General features: G+C 47.4%; 2 protein-coding genes across 7 annotated transcripts in view; both read right to left on the reverse strand.

The window, feature by feature from the left end:
* The window catches only part of MICALL2 (MICAL like 2), a 34,327-nt gene extending 26,477 nt beyond the window's left edge, over positions 1 to 7,850 (reverse strand). For 3 of the 5 annotated variants that reach the window (XM_075165286.1, XM_075165285.1, XM_075165284.1), the window contains exons 1-3: positions 4,257 to 7,850; positions 3,646 to 3,702; positions 2,160 to 2,213 (exon numbers count right to left, since the gene is read on the reverse strand). In XM_075165286.1, the coding sequence (XP_075021387.1) occupies positions 2,160 to 2,213; positions 3,646 to 3,702; positions 4,257 to 4,259 (114 nt within the window). In that variant the 5' untranslated portion in view covers positions 4,260 to 7,850. Of the gene's footprint in view, positions 1 to 2,159; positions 2,214 to 2,957; positions 3,243 to 3,645; positions 3,703 to 4,256 lie in introns of all 5 variants that reach the window. The other 2 variants (XM_075165283.1, XM_075165282.1) reach the window with 1 other exon arrangement.
* Positions 7,851 to 8,045: 195 nt separating this feature from the next.
* Positions 8,046 to 27,607, reverse strand: part of INTS1 (integrator complex subunit 1) — a 29,236-nt gene continuing 9,674 nt past the window's right edge. Inside the window, exons 18-47 of one of the 2 annotated variants that reach the window (XM_075165280.1) lie at positions 27,354 to 27,551; positions 26,965 to 27,094; positions 26,598 to 26,777; positions 26,357 to 26,506; positions 25,594 to 25,773; positions 25,300 to 25,404; positions 24,195 to 24,362; positions 23,721 to 23,832; positions 23,110 to 23,268; positions 21,769 to 21,915; positions 21,269 to 21,367; positions 20,764 to 20,888; positions 19,835 to 20,089; positions 18,982 to 19,141; positions 18,219 to 18,359; positions 17,633 to 17,813; positions 17,426 to 17,549; positions 16,768 to 16,886; positions 15,612 to 15,699; positions 14,756 to 14,982; positions 13,740 to 13,863; positions 13,151 to 13,284; positions 12,561 to 12,753; positions 12,169 to 12,296; positions 11,584 to 11,696; positions 10,890 to 11,003; positions 9,931 to 10,001; positions 9,299 to 9,390; positions 9,069 to 9,178; positions 8,046 to 8,645 (exon numbers count right to left, since the gene is read on the reverse strand). In XM_075165280.1, the coding sequence (XP_075021381.1) occupies positions 8,530 to 8,645; positions 9,069 to 9,178; positions 9,299 to 9,390; positions 9,931 to 10,001; positions 10,890 to 11,003; positions 11,584 to 11,696; positions 12,169 to 12,296; positions 12,561 to 12,753; positions 13,151 to 13,284; positions 13,740 to 13,863; positions 14,756 to 14,982; positions 15,612 to 15,699; positions 16,768 to 16,886; positions 17,426 to 17,549; positions 17,633 to 17,813; positions 18,219 to 18,359; positions 18,982 to 19,141; positions 19,835 to 20,089; positions 20,764 to 20,888; positions 21,269 to 21,367; positions 21,769 to 21,915; positions 23,110 to 23,268; positions 23,721 to 23,832; positions 24,195 to 24,362; positions 25,300 to 25,404; positions 25,594 to 25,773; positions 26,357 to 26,506; positions 26,598 to 26,777; positions 26,965 to 27,094; positions 27,354 to 27,551 (4,243 nt within the window). In that variant the 3' untranslated portion in view covers positions 8,046 to 8,529. Of the gene's footprint in view, positions 8,646 to 9,068; positions 9,179 to 9,298; positions 9,391 to 9,930; positions 10,002 to 10,889; positions 11,004 to 11,583; positions 11,697 to 12,168; positions 12,297 to 12,560; positions 12,754 to 13,150; positions 13,285 to 13,739; positions 13,864 to 14,755; positions 14,983 to 15,611; positions 15,700 to 16,767; positions 16,887 to 17,425; positions 17,550 to 17,632; positions 17,814 to 18,218; positions 18,360 to 18,981; positions 19,142 to 19,834; positions 20,090 to 20,763; positions 20,889 to 21,268; positions 21,368 to 21,768; positions 21,916 to 23,109; positions 23,272 to 23,720; positions 23,833 to 24,194; positions 24,363 to 25,299; positions 25,405 to 25,593; positions 25,774 to 26,356; positions 26,507 to 26,597; positions 26,778 to 26,964; positions 27,095 to 27,353; positions 27,552 to 27,607 lie in introns of both variants that reach the window. The other variant, XM_075165279.1, reaches the window with a different exon arrangement.

Genomic DNA, 27,607 nt, shown 5'->3' on the forward strand with positions numbered 1-27,607 from the left:
GTTGTTTTCCCCTCCCTCGAAAAAGATGCTTGCTTTCTTGCAAGTTGGAAACTTCCAGCGCTAGAACCCTGAAAGCTGAGCTGTCCCACTTCATTTCCACACCACATTTTCATTAGATTGATAAAATTTGCATAATTTACAAAAAGCCAACTGCCTGACGATGGGCAGCCCTTCCCATCCTCTGTCATTAGGTAACTTAGGGGCTGGTGAGAAATAAAGGGCATGCAACGGGTTTCGGAAATGCATTTGTAGGGTTTCTTTTTGTAAGTCCCAAAGACGGTGTTGTTTAGCAGTGTACATCCCCCTGCCGTGCTTGCAATCTACATAGTACAGCACTGGGAAACGAGGAGAAGAAAATTATGTTTGAAAATCGAGCTGTTGCCAACTGCTGCTGGTACAAACAGTGGAAATCAGCTTCTGAGCCCAGCTTTGACACAGCAGTAGTTACCCCTTTCAGATTTAATGGCCCAGATGGGGCACGGCCCAGGGAATGATATTTATTTTTTAAAAAATATATGTGTTTAACATGACAATCTGTCTTCTAACAAACCCGGCTTAATGAGTCGATGCAGTTAGTCCCTTCTCATTACCTTGTGCTTTGGGAAGGGGCAGCTGGGGCTGGGTGGCAGGGGACACAGACCCACGGAGCAGAAAGCCAGGCTGGACTCGGAGAGCAGCTGCGATTTTCTGTGTATCACAGGCCACTACATTTCACCTCGTCCCTCCCTGCACTGAGCCTGGTCATCTGTGTTTGACCGAGACGGTGGTATCAGAGAGGCATCCAAGGCTCGCAGACACCAGAAGAAGAAACTACTAGTTGCTGGCTCCAAGCTGTGCATCCCAAGAGAGGGTTATGTTGGAGGTACAGCCCGTGGTACACCAGAAGAATCAGGACCACGTTACACGCTAAGGTGATTAAAATGACATCGCTGAAGGAATTAGCTAATGCAGTAATAGTATTACTACTGGCCCAATAATGGCTTTTCAAAATACAGGCATCAGCGACTTGTGCAGTGTTCTTAGTTGGTGACTAAAGAGAGCTCTGCGGGAGTTTATAGCTATGATGAGCTTTTAATGCACCAACAGGTAAACTAACAAGCACTAGAGGGAGGAACAGGGCAGGAAGGGAGCAGAGCTGCCTGTGCAGCTGCCTACCCATTACCCACAACTGCTGCTCTCCCAGGACATTCCTCGTGGGACGATGCTTACAAATCCTTACTCTGGATTGTATTTTTCCCTTCTACATTTTTTCCTTGGAGGAGCCTTATATGTTCTCAGCCCATTTTGTGGACCTTGCCCGCACTCACTGAGCTTTTCCCAGTGCTGCTGGGTGAAATTTTCCACCTGTGATGCACTGCCGGCTCATGGAGTAGAGCACATCCTGCGAATCCAGTGCCTGCTCCCCTAGATCCCTTCCTGAGGCATGTTTGGAAACTTGTGGGAGAGCAGCAGTCCACAGATACAGTGTGATTTATTCTTCTCTACTTACAGACACATCTCTCTCTCTTTCTATTCCTAGATACTGAACTGCAATGAAGAAATACTGAGTGCTTCCTGACGGTTGCTATGACTAGTGGGGATCAGCCTCTGCCATCACCTCTTAAATTTATCCTGGTTCCCAAATGCAGCAGCCTGGACTTTACTGTTAGTAGAGGAAAAAAAAACTTAAATATATGACTAGGACCACCCTAAAGCCCAAAGAAAAACAATCAGTGTTTGTTAACTTGAGGATTTGAGGGAGGGGGAAAAGGTCAATTCCTTATATCAGACAACATGGGGCTTCACGAAGCTGAGAATCAAGCAATGCATTCTTTTTCATAAAAGACTGCAACGCCATAGACAAAAATCACATCTTTTAACTATTGTGGTAAATCAGCTGATCAAATTGAGCTACTTCATAATTTTGCTGCAGGCTGTACGCAGGGCTGTTCACTCCCAACAATAGGAAGTGTGTGTCGTAGCCAAGAGCTCTCATACATTCCCGTGCCAATGGCTTGTATTAAATTGAGGGATTCAAAACGAGGAGGAAAAAGCACGCGTCTCATCAGTAACATGCCTCATCAGCTCTCTCTTCCCAGAAGGCAGCCAGGCTGACTCCACAGAGACAGAAAGGCCCAAGCCAGGGGAAAGAAAGCCCCAACAATTTCACAGCTACTCACACAGAAATGCTTCCGCGTGATACCCGCCTCTCCTCCGAGTCTGGCTAGTTTGACCTGCAAAGTAGCAGAAAGAACATTATTACAAAACTCAAGTCTGAACATGAAATTTCCACTGAAAGAAGATGAAAGTGAAAGGTGAAGTTACAGAAAGAGGCACTGTGGTAAGTATCTCCACAACACATGCCTCTGAGCAGCTCATAAATGCTAAATGCATTATCCTAAAACCTCAAAGGACCAAAAATAGTGAGCATCAGAGCAAAGTGTGTCCTGTCACCCAGGTATAACACAATGTCACAACAAAAAAGGAACCAGTCTCCCTCCCTTGTTGTCCCTCCTGCCTGTTGGCAAAATGACCTGCCAGCTTTCCTGTCCCTCAAAACAGTGAGGTGCAGGACAGGCTAGAGGTTGATGTCAGAAAGTTAGTTCCAGGCAACAAGGATGGGAGACTGCTCACGTGCTGCATCCTACACACCAGGTGAGAAGGAAAAAATGAAGAGGCCATAAAAAGCTGCTTGGTGGGTCACCAGAGGGTCTCAGGGAGCTAAAAGCAGTTCCCCAAGGGGATCAGGGATAGCGTTTGTTTCAGAAGGTGAGGAAGCCAAAACAGGTGGTGGTGATCTCCAATCTGCACTGCCGTGGCAGAACGCATCCTCCAGTCCTCCGGGAGCTGCAAACTTCACCGCTCTTATCAGAAAGCGAAAGTGAAGGTGTGTTTTGCTGATCAAAACCTGTTTGGATCACGAGATTGGGTGAGGTGACCCGTATCTATCATGGCATCACCATGGGAGCAGGACCCACCCTGGAGCAGGAGCTAGCTTGGCTGTTTTGAAATGCTGTGTCTTATCAGAGGAGCAGAGTTTAAAGCCTGGAAAACCCATATTTGTTAGTGATTAACAGTGTTAACATGCTGAAGCAAAGAAGCACTTTGCCTCTTCCAAGCTCATTGTAGACGTGAAAAAGTGAAGTCTCCTTTTCCTGGCGGTGGGGGTAAACGAGGTCTTGTTCTTGTTTCACAGGAACACAAAATGCACTTGCTCAGCATTCGGCTTATTGCTGACCTCCGAAATCCAGCTGGAACCTCACCTGGAAGAGAGGCCGGCTCTTACCTCAGTTTACAAACTTGATAGTAATAAAATCCTTAAGATAACATAACTTTAAAGGCCAGAACTTTCCATTTTTGTGAAAAACTACAAATTGCCTTGTTTTCATCCAGACCAATCCTGAAGCACCATGTGCTTTATTTGGGTGAGAACGGGGGCTCCCATAGGAAGTCTATGACAGTACAAAATTCAAACTCTCTCTCTCCAGTCCTGGCCTAGCAGCGTGACCACTGCGTGGTCCTCCAAAGCCATCGGCACCTGCGTGTCCCTGTGTGGCTGCCTGGGTGGCTGCAGTGGGTGCAGAACGAGGGGACAGCCTGGTGCGGTGGCACTGTAAGCCCTGCAAGATGACTTGTGGCAGATGTGGTTCAAGATGTCCTACTCACCCTGTGCTGACTGCCCTTAGAGGTCTCACTTCTCTCCAAAGACGTTCCCAATAAACCCTGGAGAGCAAAACCATAAACATAACTTTAAATTTTAAATCTCATTATTGTTTTTTTTAAAAAAAAAAAAAGAGAGAGAGAAAGGGAGGTAATTTTATCACTCTTATGGTATGTTTTCCATTATTTGCATAATTGTTTAAGGCTAATAAGACAATTAGCAATTCTTACAGCTTAATAATTACTCAGCAATAGCTGGCCTATTGTAGCTTAATGAATTTTTAAATTGTTGCTGGGGGTCTTGACGTTCTTTCGCCCACTATCTTCTTACGTTAGAGATGCTGTTCATGCAAACAGAGTAACGCCAAAGGCAAGACACCACCAGCTACAGAGGACAGGCAGATATATTATTATAAAGGTGTCTTGAATTTAAAAGGAGTGGAAAATGCAAGCTCTATATTCTGCTGCTTTAGGGCTAAATTATCTAAATACACGGAGAGGCAATGCAGACGTTTAAAAATCAGTCCACCTTAGGCAAATGCTACCCCTATAGAAGCCAGGCTATTTAGCTGGTGTGGGGCTGGCTTTAACATACCCAAAACTAACAAAAGCCTTACCATTTTTAGCTTTTAGCGAACAACTCCTCGAGTTAAACGTGAATCATGCTGTCCTGAACTGTGGCATGGCCAGAAGGAAGTTAACCGAGGGCTGGCAGGGCTGGGATTGTGTTTGTCACTGACTGAGGTCACAGATGAGGTTGGCTGGAGGAAGAGGATGGCAGGGCCCCAGGGAGCAGTCCCGGGAATAGATCCCACAGCCCACATTTACACACAGATGATAAGTAATGGAGGTGGAGTTTTCCTCTCTTTTTCATGAGATTTCTTGCACGCTGCTCCTTGCAAAGGGAGGCTTCTCTTTCTCTACCTTTCCTCTGTTTCTATCGGGTGACAAAATGTTGATGCCTTTAACCATGAAATCCCATTTGTTGGCTGTTCTCTGCGTTTCCGCTGTTGACGTAGTGGGTCGGGCAGATTTGCCTCTGAGCTCAGTGCTGGGACTCTTCCAGTTCCCCAACATCCCCAAGCACGCCCCAGAGGCAGCTGCCACCGAGTCAGGAGCATGCAGGCACCTCCCTGGTTAGTCATGCCCTGCTCATGGCCAAACTCACGTGGTGCTCCAGGACACCCCTGCCATGCACAGCCCTGCCCGGAGCTGGGTCAAACAGCCGCACCCCTGCTCCGGGGCACCAGCACAGGCGAGGGGCCACGCTCCCAGCCACACCAGGCCTGGCAGGAGCGGGATATGGTCAGGTTAGAGATGCCTGCTTGTGGCAAGGCAGTGAAGGTCCATCACGTGTATCCTGGACAAATGTCCATCTCCCTCCCAAGGCTGCGACATCTGGGTCATAAAAACATGATGTTTTGATCACAGGTCATAAAAAACATTTGATCTTTGCAGCAGAGAGAAATAATTTGCAGTAGGAAACCATCACAAGAAGTGCCTGGTGTGTGCAGGGGATTTGTCATCCCCTGATATTTGCAGGGTATGGAGGTGGGACCTGGTCACCTCTGTGGGGAAGCAGCTGGGCTTTGAGAGGACCCGATGTGAATACCATCACAACACGGGTGAGGAGGTGTCACGTCCCCCTCCTCCCAAGCCTCAGCTCTCCCACTGCAGCCTGCCTGTACCATGCCACCACCTCCACCCAGGCACGCTGGGGCCTGTTCCCAGCCTGGATTCAGCTATTCCTGCATTCCTGCCCTGTCCTTGCCAGCCAGTGCTTAGGGGAAAGGGCCCTGCAGCCCCTCGGCTGCTCCAGGACTGCCCAGCTCCTCCTGGGCTCCCTTCGCTCCCCAGCCCTCTACCACCTCTGCCCAGCACCAGCCATGCGGGCACCAAAGCAGGGCCAGCTGATGCACAGGGATTGTGCCAGCCCTGCCCTGAGCTGGGTGCAGCCACAGGATGCTGACAGGACTGCAACCCGTTTTCCCTTCCCCATCGTGCCTCCCCTAGAGCTGGGATGGATTCCCAGTGTATCCAAGGAGACAAAAAGCCTCCCCACGAGCCAGAGTTAAGCACGTTCCCCAGCCCCACGTGGACTTCCTCAGACACCAGCCCATGGGTCTCCTAGGAAGCTCTTGACTACAGCAGATCATGGTAGAGAAGTGTCTAAGCAGGGATGTTGCACCACTTTGGGACGTGTTGTCTGGAACGCAGACGGGAGCAGTGATTTCCACTGGGTGAGTCATAGGGGCCCCACGAGCTTGGGCAGGAACAACCCTGCAAACCTCCTCACCGCTCCTCTTCTGAGCAAGGCACCAGCTCTCCTTGAAGACAGAGGAGATGGCCCCAGCCCCTGGGAGGAGCCCGGCAGACCCGTGAAGGATAACATTGTGAGCTCCGCAGGGATGGGAGGAGAGAAGGTGCTCAGCCAGGTGGAGATGAAAGTTACGGAGCACTTATTAAAAGGCAGGCGCCGTCACTCACTGTTTCAGAGCTGTCATGGCTGCCTTTGCAGACAGGAGGGACGGGCTCCTGCCCTGAGCTGTCTCTGCACAGCCAGGCGCCCCATTCTCGGCCCTGATCTATTTTCAGTGACATGCTCCAAGCCAGGGCAACCTGCCCAGCTCCACTGGGTCCAAGCAGAGGATGGTGGGAAATACAGCAAAAAGCAGAGAGATCAACAAATCATAGATGATGCTTTTTGTATTGGGAGATCTATGGGAAGGCCCAGCTCTGCAGAATAACTTCCACCCACTCTCCCTCCCTTTGGTTTTGTTTCCTGATCTCCCAAAAGATGATTGCTGCTGCTGCTGATAAAGAGATGCTCCTTCCACCTTCTCAAACACACCTCTTTTCCCACTGCTCTGCAAAGCACGGCTGCCCTGCTGTGAGGGGTCATTAAAAGGTTCTGCCAACATCCAAATATCCCCAACTCCTCCAAACCAGGTCTCCTGGAACTGGTCTGCTCACAGCAGGCATTGCCCAACAGAGAGTAGAAGTTGGGGCCAACCACGCAATTTGTTTTTATCCATAAGTGTTTCTAGTTACAGACCGGGAGTGGGGTTTCTGGAAACCCCCACCTGCGGGGAGGATCTTCACCAAAGCACCACGACTTTGTTTGACTCACTGTCTTTGTGTGGTAACAGTTTCAAGACATTTTCTTTGCTCCTTGATTCAAAGTCCTTTCCCAGCCACTTCCACAAGTTCCCAGTTGCTCTAGGCCAACAGCAGCACCAAAAGAACTACCTCCCTGCTCTGACAAACTGAGCAGTGCCTTAATGATGTCTGATAAAGGACTAAGGTAAGAGGAGCCAGTAATCTCACTGGGAACCCTTTAGACAGGCATTAATCCTGCTGTCACTGAGCCCCTCAGGAAAACCATTTCACTGACTTGATCTTCTTCAGCTGTTCCTCCCCATAATTTATATGTAGCTAATTGCCACAGTAGTGGCTCCGGATGCGAAGCAGATGCTGCTGAGGAAAAGAGCATGTTGCATCCTTAAGTGATGGCTCTAATCTCTTTATTTAAAGGCAAGGCTACATACAGTTGGTGGGAGGTTCAGAGCTCTCCCTTTTCTCCTCCCTCTCTCTGCAAAGCCAGCCAGACATTCATTCATATTTTGACACATTAGCAAAAGTGCTCAGCTGTGGCACTCCTCATTTGCACGAATGGACAATATTTCTCCACCCAGCCACCCATGAGGTCACAACTGTCCCTGCCACCAGCAAGGAGATACAGGCTTATTTACAGCTATGAAATTCCTTCAGGATCTTTGTCTTTAGAATACTGCAAAGATTCTCTACTAACAAGTGGAGTGTCAGAGGAATAGAGACAAACGACATGAAAGCAACTGGTGACTAGAATTAAGAGACTGGAGACCGAGCATATGCAGCAGTTATTTCTCTGGAGCAGAGGGAAAGACGACACCTCCTTTTCTGTCCTCAAATGAGAGCTGGCAAGTCAGCCATCACCCCTACCAGCGGACAAGGACCAGAAAGCAGTGGTCAGAAGAGTCACAGGGAGGAACTGGTGGATCCCAAAGAGGAAACCCAGCTGCTTGTTCAAAGACTCCACTGTGACAGCAGCCAGCTGCTGGGATGTTTGCAGATGTACCAAGAAGTTTGCTTTATTTGTTTTTAAAGAAAAATTTTCTAAGGAACCTCTTAAAAGTTGTCCTGTCAGTAGTTGCTGCTGACCAAACTCATCTATTATACCCCATTGACCCTTCTAAACCTCTTCCATTTCCTGCATATACTGTAAAAGGCCAAGATAGCTTTGTGAGCATTTGGCCATGGAGACAAGTCTTCCAGACATGCTTTGTCTAGAATAACAAGAGGTTGAAGAACAGGGAGAGAGGGATGTCAAGCTACACCCAAGACAGCATGGAACAGAGAAAGGCACAACGGAAACAAGGAGAATTTTAATTAAAAAAGAAAAAAACCCCAGCCGCCCCCAGAAAACAAAGTGGTCTCTCCCCCTGCACAGATCTGCATGTTCCCTCCAACACAGAGAGTGCAGACACTTCAAATGCAAGGGCCAGCGCTCCCTTCTGCTCTCCCAGTAGCTCTGCCGTCTTGGAGAGACAAAAAAACCAAACAGCAAACTGACAGCCACTGCCTCGAGACCCCATGAAGTGGTCCCCGTTTGACACAACGTTCAGAGATTTTTCACAATAATGGCGTCCTAGCCAGAGAGATCGATCATTGCCCCTTCCTGATCTTCAGTCAGCACACTCTCCTTTTCCAGCACAGTCTGGCCTGCTACATCACCTCTTTGATCCTCCAGCACACGGGTTGAAATACACTGTCGTCTTACAGGGCTTCACTGCAGCTGATGAGTCCAGTTAAATTAATTCCTCTGGAAGTGGAGCTCCCAGAACCACATGTTCATATCATGGCCTCCATGTGCAGAACCTTCAAGGCCTCTGAAATCTGAGAGCTGGTGTCGATCTGGCCGTACATCCCCACCAGGAAGGCTCTGTGCAGTAACACTGCTGCGTGCTCTGTGAAAGGGAAAGACAGCACGAGGACTGACCCAAGAGCTCCAACATACAGCAAGAGCAATCCACCAACAAACACTGGGATGAACATTTGCAGCTGTGCAAGAAACTCCCTCCTACCATAAGAACATGGCACAATCCACCCTCTAATAGGTCCGTGGGTATGTGATCACGTGAGGGATCACAACTCAGAGAAAATCCTAAGGGAGCAAATCTACTTCAAGGAAGTCTCCCTTGTCTCCATGACAAATCTCCCCTGTGATGCTCAGACCAAAGCTACTATTGATATCACCTGCGTGTTTGATGGCCTGGTCTAGGCAACACTGACCCTTGGCAACTTCCCAGGGAGGCTGTTCCTAGCACAGGAGCCCAGCTTTGACCCTTGTGAGGCCAAGCATGCACCAAAGGTGGCAGATATCAACTTACCTTGGCAAAGGAGGGTGTATTCAGGCAGGTTCCTCAGTGCTGTCTGCACCACCTCAAAGTCTCGGCTGCCAAGACAGTACATGAAGGTGGGAAGGAAGTCTGCAGCAATGCTAGGAGTAAAACATGATAGTGTCAGGACAATCCACATCACCACCAACAGGCACGCAAGACGGCCAGCCTGTGAGTGCCCATCAGTGACTCGGGATAGCCTAAGTTCCAGTGGTCCTCACCTGGGGTTGTTCTGAATGGAGCGCAAAGCCAGGCTAAAGGCCAGATTTCGGCACGACTCCTCTGATGAACTCATCAGCTTCTGTAGGTTTGTCTGAAAGATGCACAAATTAGGATCACAGGGCTATCCAGGGAGCACAAACTCCTCAGACATGCATTAGTACCCCTCCAGCACCAATCCACCTCAACACACATCCAGCAGGTACTGCCTGAGCCAGAAAATCCCTCTCTGTAAGAAGGATTATCCTGTTTTTCAATACTTTAAAGCACCCTTCTGTAATCTTATTCCACGTGGGACAGCTGAGTTTTCCCCAGGCTCCAGTGTTTTCGACAGAGCTGTTCTGCTCTCTCCTTGCCCCAATACTGTGGAGAGGACAGAGAGTTAATTCTTCCTGTGACATAAAAAGAAGTTAAACTGGATGATGGCAGACCCAGTACGCAACAGAGAGAACATGGCAGGGAAGTAAATACAGCCTGCTGTCAGAAGACCTAACTGAAGTTAAATTTCTCCTAAGATGCTGCAACAACCACCCAAAAAGCAGAGGAAGGGTAGTACTTAAGCTGGCTGTGCAACGCAGACTCTGGTGAAAAGAATCTCTTCCTTCCAGTGGCAGTTTGAGACATTAATACTCACAGCAAAAAAGGAGAGAATTTCTGGCCTCCGTCTGGACATCTCATCAATGTCTGTCAGCACCTCCAGGATGTCTGGTGGAAGACACAGGTTGACAGGGGTGACTAAAATTCACTGATCCAGCAAAGGATCTTTTTCTTTTTCCCTACAAATCCAATCTCCCAAGCAGTCAAGTCTTCCCACCTGCACACAGAGCTAGAGTAATAAAGGCATTCTTCAAAAAGGATGAGAACAGTAGGTCACGTGCCAGATCAGCACATCCCAACCTGCCCAGGCAGAGGTCACCAGCGCTGTCATGCCTCAGACAGAGGAAGGAGTGAAGTGGGGTGTGAGGTTTCAATTCCAGAAGACCTTCTTCTGTAACTGAAAGATCTTCACAGAAAGCCTCTTTTAAAAACAGTGTCCAGGCAGGATTTCTTCCCCCTATTTCTAGTGGTGAAGGAAAACTGTCACCCCAATACCACAACTTAGGTCTGAACACTGGACACCTGTGATTTCAGAAGACCTTTGGAGAAGCATGTTGTTCCCATACGCCAGGTTAACATGATTTTCTTACACGAAGGCCACTTGGGGATTTCTAACAAAATCCTGCTTCTTATCAATTTGGTAATTTTATATAATTAAAAAAATGGCATTCCAGACCTGGCTCGACATGAACTGCAGTGCTCCTTGAATTACTCATACTATCTCCCAGAGCACTTACAAGATCCAAAGCAGAGGCAGTTGCAGCACTGCTGAGCTTAAGTGATGCTGATGAGTAGCATCATAGGAAGCCTCTGTCACAGAATCACAGAAGGTTATGGACAAGTTCATCCAAAACAAAACCACATCCTAACTGCTGGAGACTTCCAAACACAAGACTGAAGCAGGAAACTAGCCTGTAGCTGACAGATAAGCAACGGGGTTGGCATCTGTCTGCATTTGCCCTGCGTCTTTGTACAGCTCTGCAGGTCCTCACTTACCCTCAACTGTCTGGCCTCTAGAAAGCCTCTTCATATATGGGGCCATTTCAGCTGGCGTGAGAGGAGTGAAGAGGGACACGCTGACAAGGGGGAGAGAGCCAGCTGCTGCTTCATCTGGGGGAGAGAGAGAAAGAACAGGTCACTCCTGACAGTCTATGGATTTTTAACAGGGAGACAGGTCCAGTATTCCCTACCAGTATAGTGGTGTATCATGAGCTGACCAGCAATACTGCAATACAATTCCTGGCTCTCACACTGTCTCTAGCCTCACTGCACCTTCTGGTGCTGACGCAAAGAGAAGGAACCTTCCCGAGCTGTTTTAATACTCAATAATTTTCCCATGCAAGTTGTAAAGAAAACAGTGGAGAAGTGGATGCACCCTTAGGGTCTCTTAACAGGTCAATCCTGAAGCGTGGCTGAGGAAGGCAAAATCCACAACAATGAAACTTGTCCTTGTTAAGAGCTGTTCTTCTGCTCCAGTCGTGATACCACTGACAGGAAAACAAATTAACCCATCCCAGATACTGGTTCCAAATTGCTGAGTATACAAGTGCCATTCTCCACTCTAACTACCCTTTCGCTGGGCTGTTACGAGAAGAACAAGCACAGCATACAGCCCATAAAAGCATCTGTGCTCCAAAACATACTGCAGGTTCACCAGCTGGGATAAATCTTCTCCCCGACTCAGACTCACCATCCTTCTCTTCATCAGAGCCCCTGTCCAAGATGCCACTCTTACTAGGCAGACTCAGCCCAGCCAGGAGGGACTTCAACATTGCTAGGTCACTGTTGTCTGATGATAAGTCACTGGGGGAAGAGATGGCATGTTTAGCCTTCAATAGCAGTAAGGGCATGAGGACAAGTAAGAGCACATATATGTACGCTAAAACGAATAGTTTCTCAGAAGCAGAAACAAGATTTTCCTTTTTATCGTAACCGAAACTCAAATGCATTTTTCCCCATATCTGCAGGTGGGACCCTGCAGCCATCGCTCAGGGAAAAGACTCTCCTGCTGGCCCTCTGGAAATGCCTCAATAGGACATGTAGGCTATTATGTGAGTCGAAATCATCATCTGACTTCCTTGGGCTCAATTTTCACCTATAAAAACAGACATGTTGCTCATCTTAACACAGACTTAAGGGAGCTAAGGGTGAAAAAGTGCCATATTAATAGCTATTTTGTCACATCCTCTTGCTGTCTTCTGATTAGCTCACAGCAGTCTGACAGCTCAAGTTCTCCATGGGCTAACCACAGGCTAACTGGAGTAAGGAAGCTTACTGGAGTGGGTCCGAGTGCTTCTGCAAGAAGGAGACAGCTGCCTGGGCATTGCATGTGATGTACTTGTGGATAAACTGGACAAACTTGCTGATGAAGGCAGCCAGGTGCCGCGATGATTTTCTGTAGTTCTGAGAAAGGATGAAGAAGATGAGAGTTAACAAAAAAAGGCAGTGATGCACTGCCCCATCCTGCACCTCTGGGAGCCAGGGAGTAGCTTCCTGATCTCCTGCCTCCTCTTTAAGCTTTCCAAGGTACTTGATACACTTTTTTGTTCTTAGGTGTATGAAGGTTTTCCCTTCAAATGGGAGAGAGCTGGGCTGGCCCTGCGTTATGAGCCTCCCCCTCTAGTGGCTGGCAGCTCGCGCATGGAGGGGGAGCAGGGACTTTCCTACCAGCAGCAGACGGATGAAGGACAGGAGACAGTCCCATAGTGCCGCCTGGTGCTCGTTCTGGAAGACCTGCGGCTGGAGCAGCTCCAGGATCCCCAGGACGTGGATGAAGAAGGTCAAGTGGTTCTGCTGCCTGAACTCCTGGAAATTGAGGTGAACACGGCCATGCAGCAGTGCTGCAATCATTGGCAAGTGCCTGAAACACCAAACAGAAGAAAATCCACATCTAGCCTCTTCCTAGAAACAGTTACACGTTGTACACCTCAGTTCCTGGAAGGAAGTATCCCTTATCCTCTCCCAGGGTTCTGGATTTGATCCCTGTATCCACAGTATCAGCAAGCCCCACTTCCCACATGTGTTCTGTTCTCTAGTCTCCAATTCTAAGAGGACTGTTTCCAGACAGACACGGAGCCAAAAGAGGTGCTGTCTCATTATAAGAGATAGGACTTTGCTGCCCTTTCTCTTGACTTTTGTACGTGAATGTGGATTCTGTCACAATCATCATGATTGCTGCAGGTTTGTTCTTCTAGGACAAGGGTGGATGCTTTCCAAGGTACGCCAGCCACACAGAGGGTGAAAGGGGAGATTCGTACCTAAGAAGTAGGATGGGATGAGCCACAGCTAGCTTCCTGCAGGCCATATTGGCATCCCACACGCGGCTTTCTGATGACTTGGAGTCACTGGTGTCTGCAAGGAGGTTAATGAATCTGTGAACCAGGGCATCGAGCTAGAAGAAAAGTAATGAGTAAAGAGTTAAGAAGTTTAAAGCACAATCGAGCCCCTGGCTCTTCAGCAGTGTTTCCTAATTCCTTCCTAACTACAGAGGGGGTTAACAGAAATTATTTTCAGGTAGAATCTGCGAGCAGATGCAACGTTCCAGCTGGCACAGGATCTGAAGTCCACAGTCCCTACAGACATCAAAGGATCAGATGCCTGCATACTTGTGCTTTACAGAAGCCTTCGGCACACAGAAGCTTGTGGAGCTTATACTATTTTAAAGAAGGACAAAATAAACTACGCCTGAACTCTCTGCGCCTGAGAATGCAGGCAGAAGAGCAAGGTAAAGAAACCAGAGTGACTGAGGAAGCTTTTGCCAGTCCCCTTCTTTTAGTCTGGGCATCAGGGTAGCATCCACTGTGGGTACATAACTGGACAGGGGCTTTCCTATGCCTCTAACTTTACCTTGCAAGTGCTGCTGTCTCTGGCTCCTTCACTAGTGAGAAGCATCTCAGGCATAGGCACAAGGAGCTCGGGTAGTTGCAGGTATATCTGAAGCAGAAGGTCCTGGCAGCATTTTCCCACAGAGCTGAAGGAAAAAGGGAGAGGTCAGCCACTGGTTACTACATCAGTTCAACCAGCAAACATTCCAGACCCATCGGATTAGTAACAGCCTTCCTGCATATGGCAAACAGACCATGTAAAAGAGCAGCCACCGCTAATCTGAATCAGTGTTTTTTCAGACTTTGCTTCTTCTGAACTACTCAAATCATTCACAATCTACAGGGATCCATCTACAGTCTATGGGGATCCATCATTAGGCCATTTGGAGTTGGAAAACTGCAGTTACAAAGGGGCACAGGACAAGAAAGCTCTGCTTACATCTCCAGTGAGGAGTTCCTGCACATGGTACTCGTGGTCATCCCCATCCCAATTGGAAGAGTAGACAGAAGCACAACTATTCAGACTAGCCAGCCTGTTCTCTACACACCTGCCCTCCATAGATCCCTGGCATAGTCTATACTGGGAGAAAGTACAATGCAATGGCCACGGAGATTACTCAGTATCTTTTCTAACACCACCATAAGCGAGGTTAGGATTAGGTCAGTTTGTTTCACTGCCACAAATACACCATCTTCCTGTTCTTCCCACAGTGCTAACACAGCTGTTAGGAAACAATCTAGTCTCCATTCAGCTTTGAGAGCAATTGTAATGGCAAGAAGCAGGATGCATTATAAGCAGTGATTCAAGGGATGAGAAGACAAGAAATCCCACGTTAGGAACTGCTAATTAAAAATAACCATTGACTCAAAAAAAACCCCCACACCCCACAAAAAACATGGCAAGCATTTTGTCGTGAAGTCCTGAAAGCAAAAGGGCCTTGAAATGTAACTTTAAAGTCACCTTCCTGGTCCAAGTACCACTTAAAATGACAAGTAACTACAATTAGAGTAGATAGTGCTCCCCATTTGCAGCCCCACCTGCTTCCCCACTGCTGGATGCAGCTGGTCAGATACTCCGTTACTTTTTTGATGTTCTCAAGGTCCCCATGAGAACAACTGAGCAACAAAGGCAGTCGAGACTGGATGAGTGTGCAGGAAGCCTCTTCTGTGTTCTGGTATCTGGTTTCTGCTTCAGCCAGGATCAGCTCCACCATGCTGATCAATTCTGATGCCTTTAGGTGGAGCACAAATTCCTCACGGCGCTTCTGCAATGCAAGAGAACACCCAAAATGAATCCAAACTGAATCCCTAGATCTTTAGTTCCTTCTAGTCACACTCTCCCCAACTGGAATAGAACATCTCTTAGGACTAGACTTAAGAACGGCCCCATATCGAGAGCTCTGAAAGCATGCATCACAGCCCCAAATGAAATCTTTTCACCCCTCTTTTACTTCTGAACTCATTTACTTCCAACTCAGCAGGTGCGATGGGACAGAAACCATAATTCAGTCACCAAACCAAAGAAATTCCTCTGTGGAGAAGAGATGCAACCCCCTTTCTTGGTGAAATGGGAATTATCCCACACTGGGTTTTAGCTTGCTCACCACTGTAGCCTTTTAACAGATATTGTGGCAACTGCTGCAGGAGCTGCAGAGGACATGCCAAGCCGGCAAACTTATGTGTGTTCATATCAGCTTTTTGGACTGAAAATTGCCACTGTAATATGTAACATAGCAGAGCAGCTAAGTAACCAGCTGAGGTACAGGCAGCAAACTTGGCATGCTGCAACTGTATCACTCCAGCCACCTCTTGGGCCATGGAAAAATCAGGCATTGTGAAAGCATTGCCTCTCACTCCATCCAGAGAGGAATCTTGGAAGATACTGGACCACTACCTGAGGAGTTCTTTGGTCCCTTCCCTGCCAGATGCGAGGAATGTGAATACAGGCCCACAAGAAATCCAAGGATGCAGTTGGGTCAAACCTGCCAGAAGACAAAAGAAGACAGATTTGCAATTAGAGTCAACGCAGCCCTCGGGCAGCACACAAACACATGGTAGCGTCTCTAAACATGATGAGTACTGTGAAGAAAGAAACATCTGCAAATGTAAAAATAGGATCCATTAAGTCCCGAGAAGGGGTTTGGTTCTGTTCCCAGATTATGACTAAATATTTGTTGCCATAAGCACAGCACAGGATATGGAGCTGAACAAATGGCATTCAGCAAGAGTGTGGCGGCTACACGGAGTCTTGCACCACAAGGCCAGAAGTTGGTCATCAACACAAACAATTGGTACAATCAGACCAGTGACCCTACTGTCCCAGTGTACAGAACATCCTATCCTGGCTGTTATTCTGGATTGCAGAAATTAATGAAATTGTTAGTGAGCAAGAGATCAATAATAAAATAATAAGCAAACTGAAATACTGCCAGCTTTCGAAGTATTGCTAGTTTAGTCATGTCCTGAATTACTACTATTAGGTGTTAGCATTTCCTAGTCCATAAGTGTAACAAGTTTAAGCAAGATACTACTGGAGTGGCACTTCAGTATTTGAGAGCAATGTATACAAGCTGAGAGCTAGGGCTGCTCCAGAGATCAGAACTGGGAGTCTGATGCCAGGAAGGGGGTTAGAGAAAGACTGTTAATGGAGTTTAGTACAACCAAAAGATCCAGCAGAGTCTGGCCAGGTACAAAGACTGCCGTCAGTTCGCTATCCAAGCCATCTTTCAAACCCCATGTTCATAAAGATTATCAACAAGGGCAATGCTAGATGGATTACCCAGCGATTAGCACTTCCTGTTTAGAACACAGCCAAATCTTTATGTGCTGCTTCCATCAAACAGCAGGTAGTATTTATATCAAGGTACACAAATCAGCATGACTGAAATCAGCATCCTTCTCACAAAGCCTGTTTTTGGCTAGGTTACATCTCCTGGCAGATGCACCATGGAATGTGGCAGCTCTTGTTCTCAGCTTCTGTTTGTTCTCTCTCAGACACAATGAGTCGCCCAACTCAAAACTCCTTGCTAGGCCCAAAAAACAAGACTCACCTTTGCTCCCGGTTTCTGCAAAGCAGAAGCCTGATGCACTGGTGCAGAGTGGTCCAGCTGGACTGGTGAGTGAGAAGAGCCAAGAGATATGGGTGGAAGGAGGGCACCTGGGACCCTGCCTGAAAGAACCAAACACGGAAGAGATGTAGTAAACAGATCCTTGCTGCGAGGTGGATGTAGGAGATACAATGTGTATTACAGAAGGATGACGATCCAGGCAGGCAGACAGCACAGAAAACAACACGTGGATTTAGGATTTGAACTGCAGTACTTTCTAACAGAACATAGCATCAGCCATGAAATTCAGTTTTAATCTTAGCTTCAGCATAGCACTTCTGGGCAAGCTATTTATCTGTCTGCAAAAATACCAATGAAAACACAGCTGGCTGGGCTGTTACGGGACTATGTTGTGTCTGTAATGCACTTCCAAGTCCTGAAAAGAACACAGCTGAGGAAATACAAAGATAAGATGAAACATAAGCCTTGCACTGAGAAGGATGCACCAGAATCCCCCTCCTAGTAAGCCTGTACTGCTTTGGAACTGGTATAGCAACACGTGGCAAAACATAAAATTACCCCTTGCCCTGTTTCCAGGTGCAGGGCAGTACCCCAGAAAGGTGGTTCCAGCACAGTAGTCCCTCTCCCCAACAACTCTTACTTTGTTCCAGGAGAACAGTAGCTTCTGCTGGAGATCAGGGCAGCTGCTGATCACCTCTGGGTCCAACATCTCCAGCCAGTCATTAAGAAGACCAGAGGAGGGCCCTAGCCAAGCTGCTTCAGTACTGAGGAGAAAACAAAGCCAGTATCAGTGGTGATGTCATGAACCCAGACCTACCAGTGAATTCCCATCATTGCCTAGGCTTACCTGGAACTGTCCAGCTCCTTCTTCACTGGTGTTTCTTCTTTGTCCTGGAGCAACAAGGAGCTCACCACAGCAATTGGTTTCATGGCAGGAAACCTGGCAGTGGTCTCAACAGTAGCTGAGAAGAGGACAGTCAGGAGTTCCTCCAAGTACGGAGAGTGAGTTTCAATCAGACCTTGAAGGACTAGAAGAGGGAGAGAGATGTTACTCTAACTTCAGGATGTGGTGAAAGCTATGGAACCTCATAAGAGTATCACAAAGGCAATCACTCCAGCATTCCGAGAGCCTGGCTCAGTAAGGAAGAGGGAAGCCATTATTTGGGATAGTAAGCTTCTATTTCTCATTTTGTTAGTGGAAACCAACAGTTCGCCAAGAGGCTTAATCCCAGCCCCAGATCACAGTTTATAAACCCACATACCAGTGCAGGGGAAGGAGTTGATACAAGATAGGACCAAGTTTAGATCAGTTCACATTTTCTGATCCAGGCAGAAGGCAGCTTCCCACAGCCTGCACACCAGGCACTCCCTTGCTGGGCTGGCAGTTCAACCTGCTGCTGCAACAGGGAAGGAGAGCAGAAGGACAGCCATACCTTTGCTGATGAGCTCCGGCTCCACATTGCACTTCTCTCCTGATTTCAGGGTTGCAATGATGGCACGTACCGTGGAGCTGATCAAGTCAGGGTCACGACGGAAAGTCAGGGCTTCTGTGAGGTGCAAGAAGCCACCTCGAACTGCAAAGAAATCACAGCATTGGCATCACAGGGCCAAGCCAGCCCTCGCATCAGGCTTCCTTTCTACAGAAGCCCCATGTGGCTCCAGGGCACAACTACTCAAACATACAAACACACTACACGCTACTGCCATTTTACTCCCACCGAAACCCTTGACAGCTCTTCTGCACGTTACAGGGATATGTGGCTAAGAGAAAACTCTATAACCACAAACCCATTTCCATGCCTAAGCTCTTGGTTATAGAATCCTCCTCCCAACAGGTGGCAGATGATAAACAACTCTAAAGTCATGATGTGACCTTGTTCCAGGGGCATTCTTGCATGCTCATTTTTCAGGACTACAGCTAGCACAGAATTCCCGGCCTGAGCAATTGGAAGTTTTCCCTGAAAGATCTGCTGTGCTTGGTGAGTTGCTACCAGGTGTCTACTGCAAACCCTCAGAGCTAAATCACTTGTCTGCATCCTCATTGAGTTTATATAGCACAGTACAAAACATCTCTTTGCTACTCCTGAGCATACCTCTCTAAAAGGCAGCCCACCCCACTTTCTGCTCTGGGTGCAGTTTTGTTTCTGTCCCTTTCTTGTCCCACTCTGAGTCCCAAAAGCTGCACAATGCCAGTACCGTCACTGATCCTGTGCCTTGAGGAGTACTGCACAGCAAAGGCCTTCAGCTGAGCACGCAGAGGACCATCTTCCACTGCAGGGTTCTCCAACCACTGCAGCATCTGCATGAGGACTTTGAAGAAGAGAGAGGAGAAGGCAGTGTCTTGTGGCATGCAGCGCTGGGGAGAACAGCCGAAGAGACTTGCTTACACATGCTTCAAGAATACAACAAAGATAGCAGCAAAGATGCAGACAGTGGCACATACTGCCAGGAATACATAAAGCACACCTACTCTGTTGGACCGTAGCTCACTCAAATCAAGGCAGCAGCTTCTAGCATACAAATGCAAGGCAGAAGACTCAGTCACACACACAATACCTCTCCCAGCATAACTAGGGGTAACTTTGTGCCTTCTTTCACCATGATGAAAGGAATGAGATATTTCATTGAATAATTTGCAGCCTGCTCTAAAGATTTCTTTAAGGAATTACAGACTTCAGCTCTCAAGTTGTCTGCAAATGTCCTAGCTTGCAAGACATGTCCGTGCTACAAAACAGCACAGATCCCAAAACCAACAGAGACCCACAGCTGCAAATCCACAGTACTGCACAGTTACCAGACCAGGTAGGGTACACCCAAACCTGCATGTAAGCACCAATTCTCAGCAATGCTAGGCTGATGTGGCCAGCCTGCGTCCAGATGCCTACGTGCAGGCAACTTGAGTCCCTCTGTGTCATGCTCCCCAGGCTCCATTTCCAGCATTACACAGGTAGAGGGTCTGCACACAGCAGAGCAGATGCCCTGCAGACTTTGTTTCCTCCTCACCCCTCTTCGTTAAACGCTACAAAGATTCTCATCTTACACCGCTCACCTGGTATTGGTACAACTGGCGCATCAGCGGGCAGGAGATGAAGTGGTTACGATGCATTGCCATCACCAACGCACCGCTGTGTGGCGAGTTCATCAGTGCAGCCACTGCCTGGAGAAGTCGTGCTGTGATCCCGGTCACCTGTGCGTTCCCCTGCCGGATGCGAGCCAGTTCCTGCCCCAGCGCCTGCTGTAACGCCAGGGCAAGCGGGCGCAGGTTTGAATTCTGCCATCGTGGGTCTGGATTTAGTGGGAAAAGCTGGTAGGATACAGAAGGAAATATGTTTATGAGAGCAAATGAAAGGACTTGCTATACAATAAACATCCTGAGGCAGAGGACTCATTTACCCTGTACAATCATACTGACTGTGGGCTAACTGGAACCTTCTGACAGAGCTTTTTCAATATTTTAGCGCCTGGTACAGGAACAGGCGCAGCATCTATGCGACCCCAACATGACTATCAATCCTGACACCGTGAGGGAATCACCAGGGAATACAGGCAACGAACTTGGCCCCTTAATTCCCTGTAGGCTCCTTCTGGAGTCAATGGAGAGAGGGAGGCTCTGCAAGCAGACAAGCCAGAGTACAAACGCTGTTTACACACAGCTTTGCCATCAAGGCCCTGCGAGCATTTCACAAATCCTCCATCCACCGCTGAGAGGGAAGGCACTATACCCAGAACAAACAAGGTGCAGAGACACTAACACGCTAGTAGGCACTGACAGTATTAGGCATGATCAAAAGCCACATCATGTTCAAACTACAAGAAAAAAAATCCTTCCAGTATCAATTCCACCAGGCTGTAATGGTGCCGCCTCATTGCCTGCAAACACCACAGGAGGAAGGGGTCAGAAGATGCAAGTATAAGAGAAACAGATTTTATAAAGCTTCTGCAGGGAAGTAGCTGATCAGCTAGAGATTATACCAGTACCTGCAGAAAGATGCCTGCTAGATCATCTTCTGGGCCCAGAACCCGGACCTGGCTTAAGGTCCGGATTCGGCTCTGGCCTTGGGAGTTCTCGGGACTAGATTTTGACCTTGCAGTCTCAGTGCTGTCTGCAAGAAGAATAAAAGAAAAGAAAGAAAAATGTCATTATGGTAGATAGCATCTGGAGTCCCAACACTGAATCACCTTCAACTTTACAGTCTCTAACTACCAAGGAATTCAGTAGCTTTTCTCTCGAGGTCAAGCAAAACCTATTTTTCCATATCACTCAGAACAACACATTGTAGTAAACTCCAAGAATACTGGAATTTCTCCCTTCAACAGGAGTGAAAAACTCTAGCAAGGACTGGTGTCTAACTGCAGCTTGCTTATATATTGCAACACAACCCCTTCTGAAGACAGCTCTTCCTGTCCCTCTCAACAGCGATGGAGGAAGGAAGTTTGGAAGACGACTTTGATATTTGGAAGTTTATGCTATCCCAGACAGTACCTCGGCGGGCTGGTAAGGATGCAGTGAGCAGGGAGTGGAAAGTCTGGCCTCCTGTCGCTCCTCTCTCATGTTGAACCTCCACAAGGTGAGCCATGTAGTCTGAAAAGATATAAACACATCATCATCTCGCCCTCTTCAGCAAAGCAGGACAGAATTGGTTGCTCTTTGTACAGCTCCCACAGTGAAGGGAATTTGCTGTTCCCATGGACTTTGAAACATGATGCTTTTAAACCTTATTTCTTTCACAAGTTAGCCTCCAAATTACTTTTTACTCTGTACAGTCCAATCTAGAAAATCCTTCTCTGCTTCAGGAAATACAGCCAAGGGCCATCCAGACAAGCTCTAGGGAGGTGTCTACAGTGACAACAGGCTGCCAAAGCAGCCTGTGCACAGGGTTTGCTGAACTAGTTTGGATTTTTCCAAGGAAGTCACAGGAGATACACATGAAAACTGTTCAAGAAAAAGTAAAATGCGTAGTCAGCCTCATATGAAGCTCTTACTCTTGTCCATGATGTTCTGCTCTAGCGTCTGTGGGTCATGAGATACTGCCTGATCCAGGTACTGCAGAAGTTTGCTCATGCTGGAAACTGGGATTCCAAAGGACTGAACAAAGAGAAGCAGCTGCTGTGGCTCCAGGTCCTGCAGGGCTGAAATACACAAACACTGAGCCCTCAGACATCTCAATTGCTCAGAGAGGGTCATCTTTATTACCTGATCTTTGTGCTTTTGGCTGGACCAACAGTGACATGTTAATGACAGGGCTGCAGAGAGCCCAAAGCCAGAAATCTGACAGCTGCCTACTATGTTTTCTTTGCTCTGCAAATCATTGCCGCCTTATTGCATCTTCCAGTTAATTCACTCACTGGCTAATTTGATCTTCTGTTTAATTTGATCAAAACCTCAGGAACCCAATCATTCGTATTAAAAAAATAACTTCCACCCTATCTGTTGATGGCTGCAGGCAGGAATTATTTAATAATTCAATCACTGGCTATAGAGAGCTGTCATTTAATTAGTAAGAAAGGGACGAATACCAAGAAGAAAAAGAGCACTGACAAGCCGTGCAAGGACAAAAGTAACTACAAGTATAGCTTACATCCTTCAGACACTGCTCTCGACATTGCGAGCACACCATGTCCTATGGAAGCAGTGCTGTGCCTGTTTTCTGGCAACTGTGTAGCTTAATTCAATCTGAATTGTTGTAACAAAGATGGTATCCAATTCAAAGTCCCCCAATTTCTTTAAAATACACAGAAAGTGCAATAGTCATACAGCTTCTCTCCCCTACTTCAAAAGTAAGAGTCACTGCCTATAAAAGCCAGCAAGATTCAGCACTTGGATCAGAAAGGGAGGAACTGTCTTCCACGCTGCAGTAAGGAGCTCTACCAAAGGCACTGACCTCCTCTTCAGTCTCAGCTTTCACTGGATTCTGCTCTTAATGCTGTGGGGATTAACCTGTGGGGTCTGATAGTTAGCGAGGTTGTGTCTGTTCTCAAACCCTTGGTACATAAACTACACATCGTGGCTGACTAGGGAATCACCCTGGGACAGCCCATAACATTCCCTGCCCGGAACCAGCTCATATTCTGTACATCTGTTTGACAGTCCTAAGGGACGTAGCAAAGAATCTACTGTATGTTTAGGTTGTGACTGTCACAAAATCGAGACACACTGCTTTCTAAATCCAAGCTCCCTGCTCAGCTGCAGCGTCTGCAGTGACTGATGGCTCCACCCAAAGGCATCCAAGTAGGATGGCTGGGCACACAAAGGACTTGAGCAGGGAAGCCTCTCCCTTTCCTTTCAGGAGGGTCTGAACACCAACAAACATCCCACAGGCTCACCTGCATCCACAAGACGCGGGACCTCAGAGCGGATCATACGCAGCTTTAGCCAGTCGGGGAGCAGCAGAGCCTCCTCTGAGGTGTCAACCAGAAAAGCAGTAGGAAGGGGCTTTTTCTCCGGGAACCATATATCCAGTAAGGTATAAAAATCACCATCCCCTGCTTAAGAGTGGATACAAAATTATCTCCCATGTTCATAAGCACCTAGAACACCCTACCCTTCTCTATACAAATCAATACACCAGAACACTTTCTTGTTGAAAGGTCAGGAACAACTTGGGAATAAACACTATCAAATGTGACTACATATCTGAGAGCCCAGTTCTCACAATACAGTAAGTCTCTGAGTCCTTCTTGTTTAGCAGAGAGGGACACACCATCATTTTAATATTTCCTGCTGTCTGCAGAAGGCAAAAAAATAAGCCTGCAAATCCTTCACTCTGTGCAGCAATATTCTGACAGATCTTACAGCTACAAACAAATATTGCAAGGGACAACTCTGTGAGTAGAAGGATTAACACCAGCCTGACCTGTTAGGAGATGGCAGATAGAGGCAAGGCTCTCTGTATTGTCCATGACCCCTTGAATAAATCTGAGCACACTTCACTAACCTTGAGGAGGCCCTAGTGTCAGGAGAATAACCATGGCATGGACCACAAGGATGTGCATAGTGGCTGTTTCCCCACTAGTCCAACGAAGGAACACCTGATCCTGGGACTCTGACTGGAAAAAGGCAGAAAAAAACAGGATGAACAAAGGTGGAGAGAGAAAGGAGAATGAGATCTGTGAGATGCAGGTGAAAGGAGAACATGAGAATAGACAAATTCAGTCAGACCGAAGTTCCACCTAGTCCGATATCCTTAACAGTGGCCACAAAAGATACCCAAGGAAAAGTTAAAAAAGCTTTTTAACAAGTGTACACATACACTTGGCTCCGATATTATGCCAACCTCCAATTATTTTCAGATCAGGGAATTCTTGAACCAGACGTGTTTTCTACATACTCAGTAACCCACAATGGGCTTCTCTTTTGTTAACTTGTTCAGTTTCTTCTACCTGCTTAAAACAGACAGGGAGGCACTCACCCAGCTGTACACCTCCTCGCCCTCCTTACTCTGGCGCATGCGTTTGATGTAGCGAGAAAAGATGGAGAGAAGAGCAACAAGCACTGCATCTGATTCAGCACAGTATGAGAGCTTGGAGAAGAGGTGAGACATGATGGTAGAGCGCTCCACTATGAGTCGGGCTACATCCTGCAAGGGGAAAAGATCCATGAGGTCTTTACTGAACAACACAGCCAGGTCCTCCTGCTTCATTGCATCACATTCTCCACCTTCCATCATCAGCCCAATTAACGCCACTCTGGAGATCAATGTGTAGAGTCAAGAGTAGAACCATCACAACATGGAAAACACCAGTGCTTGCATGCATCTTTGATACCTTACAGTGTCCCCAGTTGTAACACAGCTGCATTCTGATGCATCCCATTACAAAGTGAGCCTTTACCTAGTAAAAAACTGCATTTCTCTGAAGAAACACATCTACTGACTCTTATCATTTAACATTCTCCACGTATCTAAACAGATCTATGCAGGCAGAAAGAAAACATGAGCCTCTAGATCCGTGCATCAATCTCCAAAAGATTGTTATGAAGGATGTAGTTCAATGGACTTAAAAGCAATAAAAAAAAGCACCGAGAGATAGAACAATAAAAAAAAAAAAATCACTGTATAAAAGTCAAACAAAAAAAAAATCACCAAAACCTTTGAAAAAAAATTATCAGAAATCCAATTTTGGTTATAGGAGCATGCATATCCCACCACTAAGGCTCCTGACTGCCCATTCTCTCCCCAGATACATGTGACTGCAGGTTTAGCACCTGCTTACTTGTGAAACACTACCAGGTGGTGGGATTTCCTTCAAATCACTGTCCACTCTTGGATTCCCCATACCATCTGAGATGGGCTGCTGGACTGGATGTTACCGCTCTGATATAATTTCATGATATGAAATCGAAGACACAGGTTGCTTTCCAACACATAGGCAGAAACACAAACACACAGTTATCAGATTCACATGCTCCCAAGAACCTCACCATGCTGGTACAGCAAGTCACATGCCTACCACTGTCCTGAGACATGCCAGGTCTCCCCCGCGCAATCCCTCTGCCCTAGCAACCTGGCCTCTTACCAGAGCGAGGTCATTGTGCTGTCCCTGCTCCTCCACTGGGGCGTGCTGGGAGAGGTACACCAGGTAAGCACTGATGGTCTGGGGATCTGTCTCCATGTGGATGGCCTAGAATGAGAATTCCTCTCATTAGAAATCAGGATTTAATGAAAACAAGCACCAGCATCAGAAAAACTCTTCTGCAAGCATATAAACATGTCGATATTGCACCCACACGCAGTTTGCTCAGACTCGTTTTAGCATGAGTAGGACAAAGAATAAGCTGGGCACTTGTGCCTTCCAGCTACTAACACCTACCTGTTGCAAGGCAAGAGCTGTTGTTGCTCTAACACTGTCAAATAGCGGCAGCCTCGGGAGGTCTCTCAGCAGCCACTGATATCCCTGCAGCAGTTCAGAATCGCCAGAGTCTTCTTCCATGGGGTGATCTTTCTCCTCTCCATCACGCAGTCCCCCTTCTGACAGCACCAAGGAAAGGCCCTGCGGAAGTCACATGGACACAGCTGTTGTATTTGAAGCCACAGCTGGACCACTAGTTTTATACTAGTGAACATAATAGAAACAAGCTTCAAATATCATGGAATGATCCAAATGCAGCACACAACAGTTTCATATCTCCTATAATGTGTGTGTTTGCTTGACAGCTACCCTGCTTGAAGTTTCAGTTCTCTGTAAGCACAATCTTTTTGAGCTCTCTGCAATTGTGCTGCCTTGCCTATGCTCTAGAGCACCAGGCACTCATTTACATTCCCCACAGACAACAGCTGCTGCCAATTACTCCATGTAGCACATGATCTGCTGAGTCTACACCTGAACTTCACAGGAAACATGGCAAAATCCAGCTCTATCTTAAGAAAAGTACTACTTGGCTGTTGAATAAAGAAGGCTTCTGAGCAGCAGGGTGTAGAAGTGCATTTGATGGGGTTTGGAGACTGAGACAAGTTACTGAAGAAGGATGACATGAAACAATTTCACTGTGCTGGCTCTGGACTTGTGAGAATCTAGGACCCTGCCCTCAGCTTCTGACAAACCCTAGAGTCAAGAAGATTTTAATTTTGCTCACCTTCATGGCCAGGACCCGTGAGGCCACCTGGGAGGAACTCAGGCGTCGCAGGAAATAGTCAAGCACCTCACAGGTTGTCTGTTCATCTGCTTTGGGACCCAATAGCAAGTCTTGCAACCGTCCAAGCAACTGCCTTTGTTTCTGTTGCCTCTGTGGAGCAAGAAGTTGGCCTCTCCAATGAAATCAAATCCGGGATGCACAGAAATTAGGCAACAGAACTGATCTCCAGGAGACTACTCACCTGGCGTTTCTTGGCACGCTGCTCCTTACTCTCGCCCTCCTCTTCTTCTTCACCTGAGGTCGATTCATCAGCAGCATCATGAAGCAGGAACTCACAAAGGCACTGCACAGGTAGGACATCCAAGGAGCCTTCGCTGGACTGAACCAGGTCTGCCAGCCACGGCATTGACTGTGATGAGGCCTAGGAAGCAGGAGAATAACAATGCAAGATCAGCAGAACACAGATGCAGCACGCTGACCATTTAATTCCTGAGCAGTAAACCACCCTCCCCTGCATCTTACTTAGCTTCCTTTTGCCCCTCACTCTGCTCAAGTTTCAGAGACGAGGGATCAGATCCCAACACAGCCAAGCCATCGAGGGAGCCCACCTGTCTTTGAATGATGTTGAGAAGAAAGTCAGGATGACGACTGCGACACAGAAGGTGGCCCAAGCGAAGCGACTGGTTCAGGCTTTTCACTTGCTCCAGGACATGTGGTGGAGGTCTGCGTGGGGGGCCCCTGCCAGAGAAACAAGAAGTTACCCACAGGCAGACATACTTTCATTCTGGTGTTGATGAGGATCAGTCAGTTCAGTTGTGCATGAGGGCTACGTGCAGGTGGCAACAGAAGGACAAGGACTAAATGTGACATATATCCCACAGGCTACCAAATCTCAGGGCTCTTCTTGCCCACATCAACCACTCTATGAGCAGTAGGGTTTCCTGACTAGCATCAACTGGGCTTTCATTATGGCACCAGACTGCAGAAGGCTACTCACTGAGGGTCCAGACTTGTCAGCTGGGACAGCAAGAGACTGCTGCTCTCTGTAATTGTTTGTTTTGTGGATGCAGCAGCCAGATGACCCTCAAATGCAAGAATCTCCTGTTTTTCTCTCTGGGAGATTTGAAGTTCACGATTAATCATCTCTGTGCGCGTCTCCTCATCCGTCAAGGTACATTGAGGATAGGAATAATTACTGAGAAAATAAGTTAAAAAAGAAAATGGTTATCTTCACCTATTCAAAACTCATGA

The sequence above is a fragment of the Calonectris borealis genome, chromosome 16, assembly GCF_964195595.1.
Source record: "Calonectris borealis chromosome 16, bCalBor7.hap1.2, whole genome shotgun sequence".
NCBI lineage: Eukaryota > Metazoa > Chordata > Aves > Procellariiformes > Procellariidae > Calonectris > Calonectris borealis.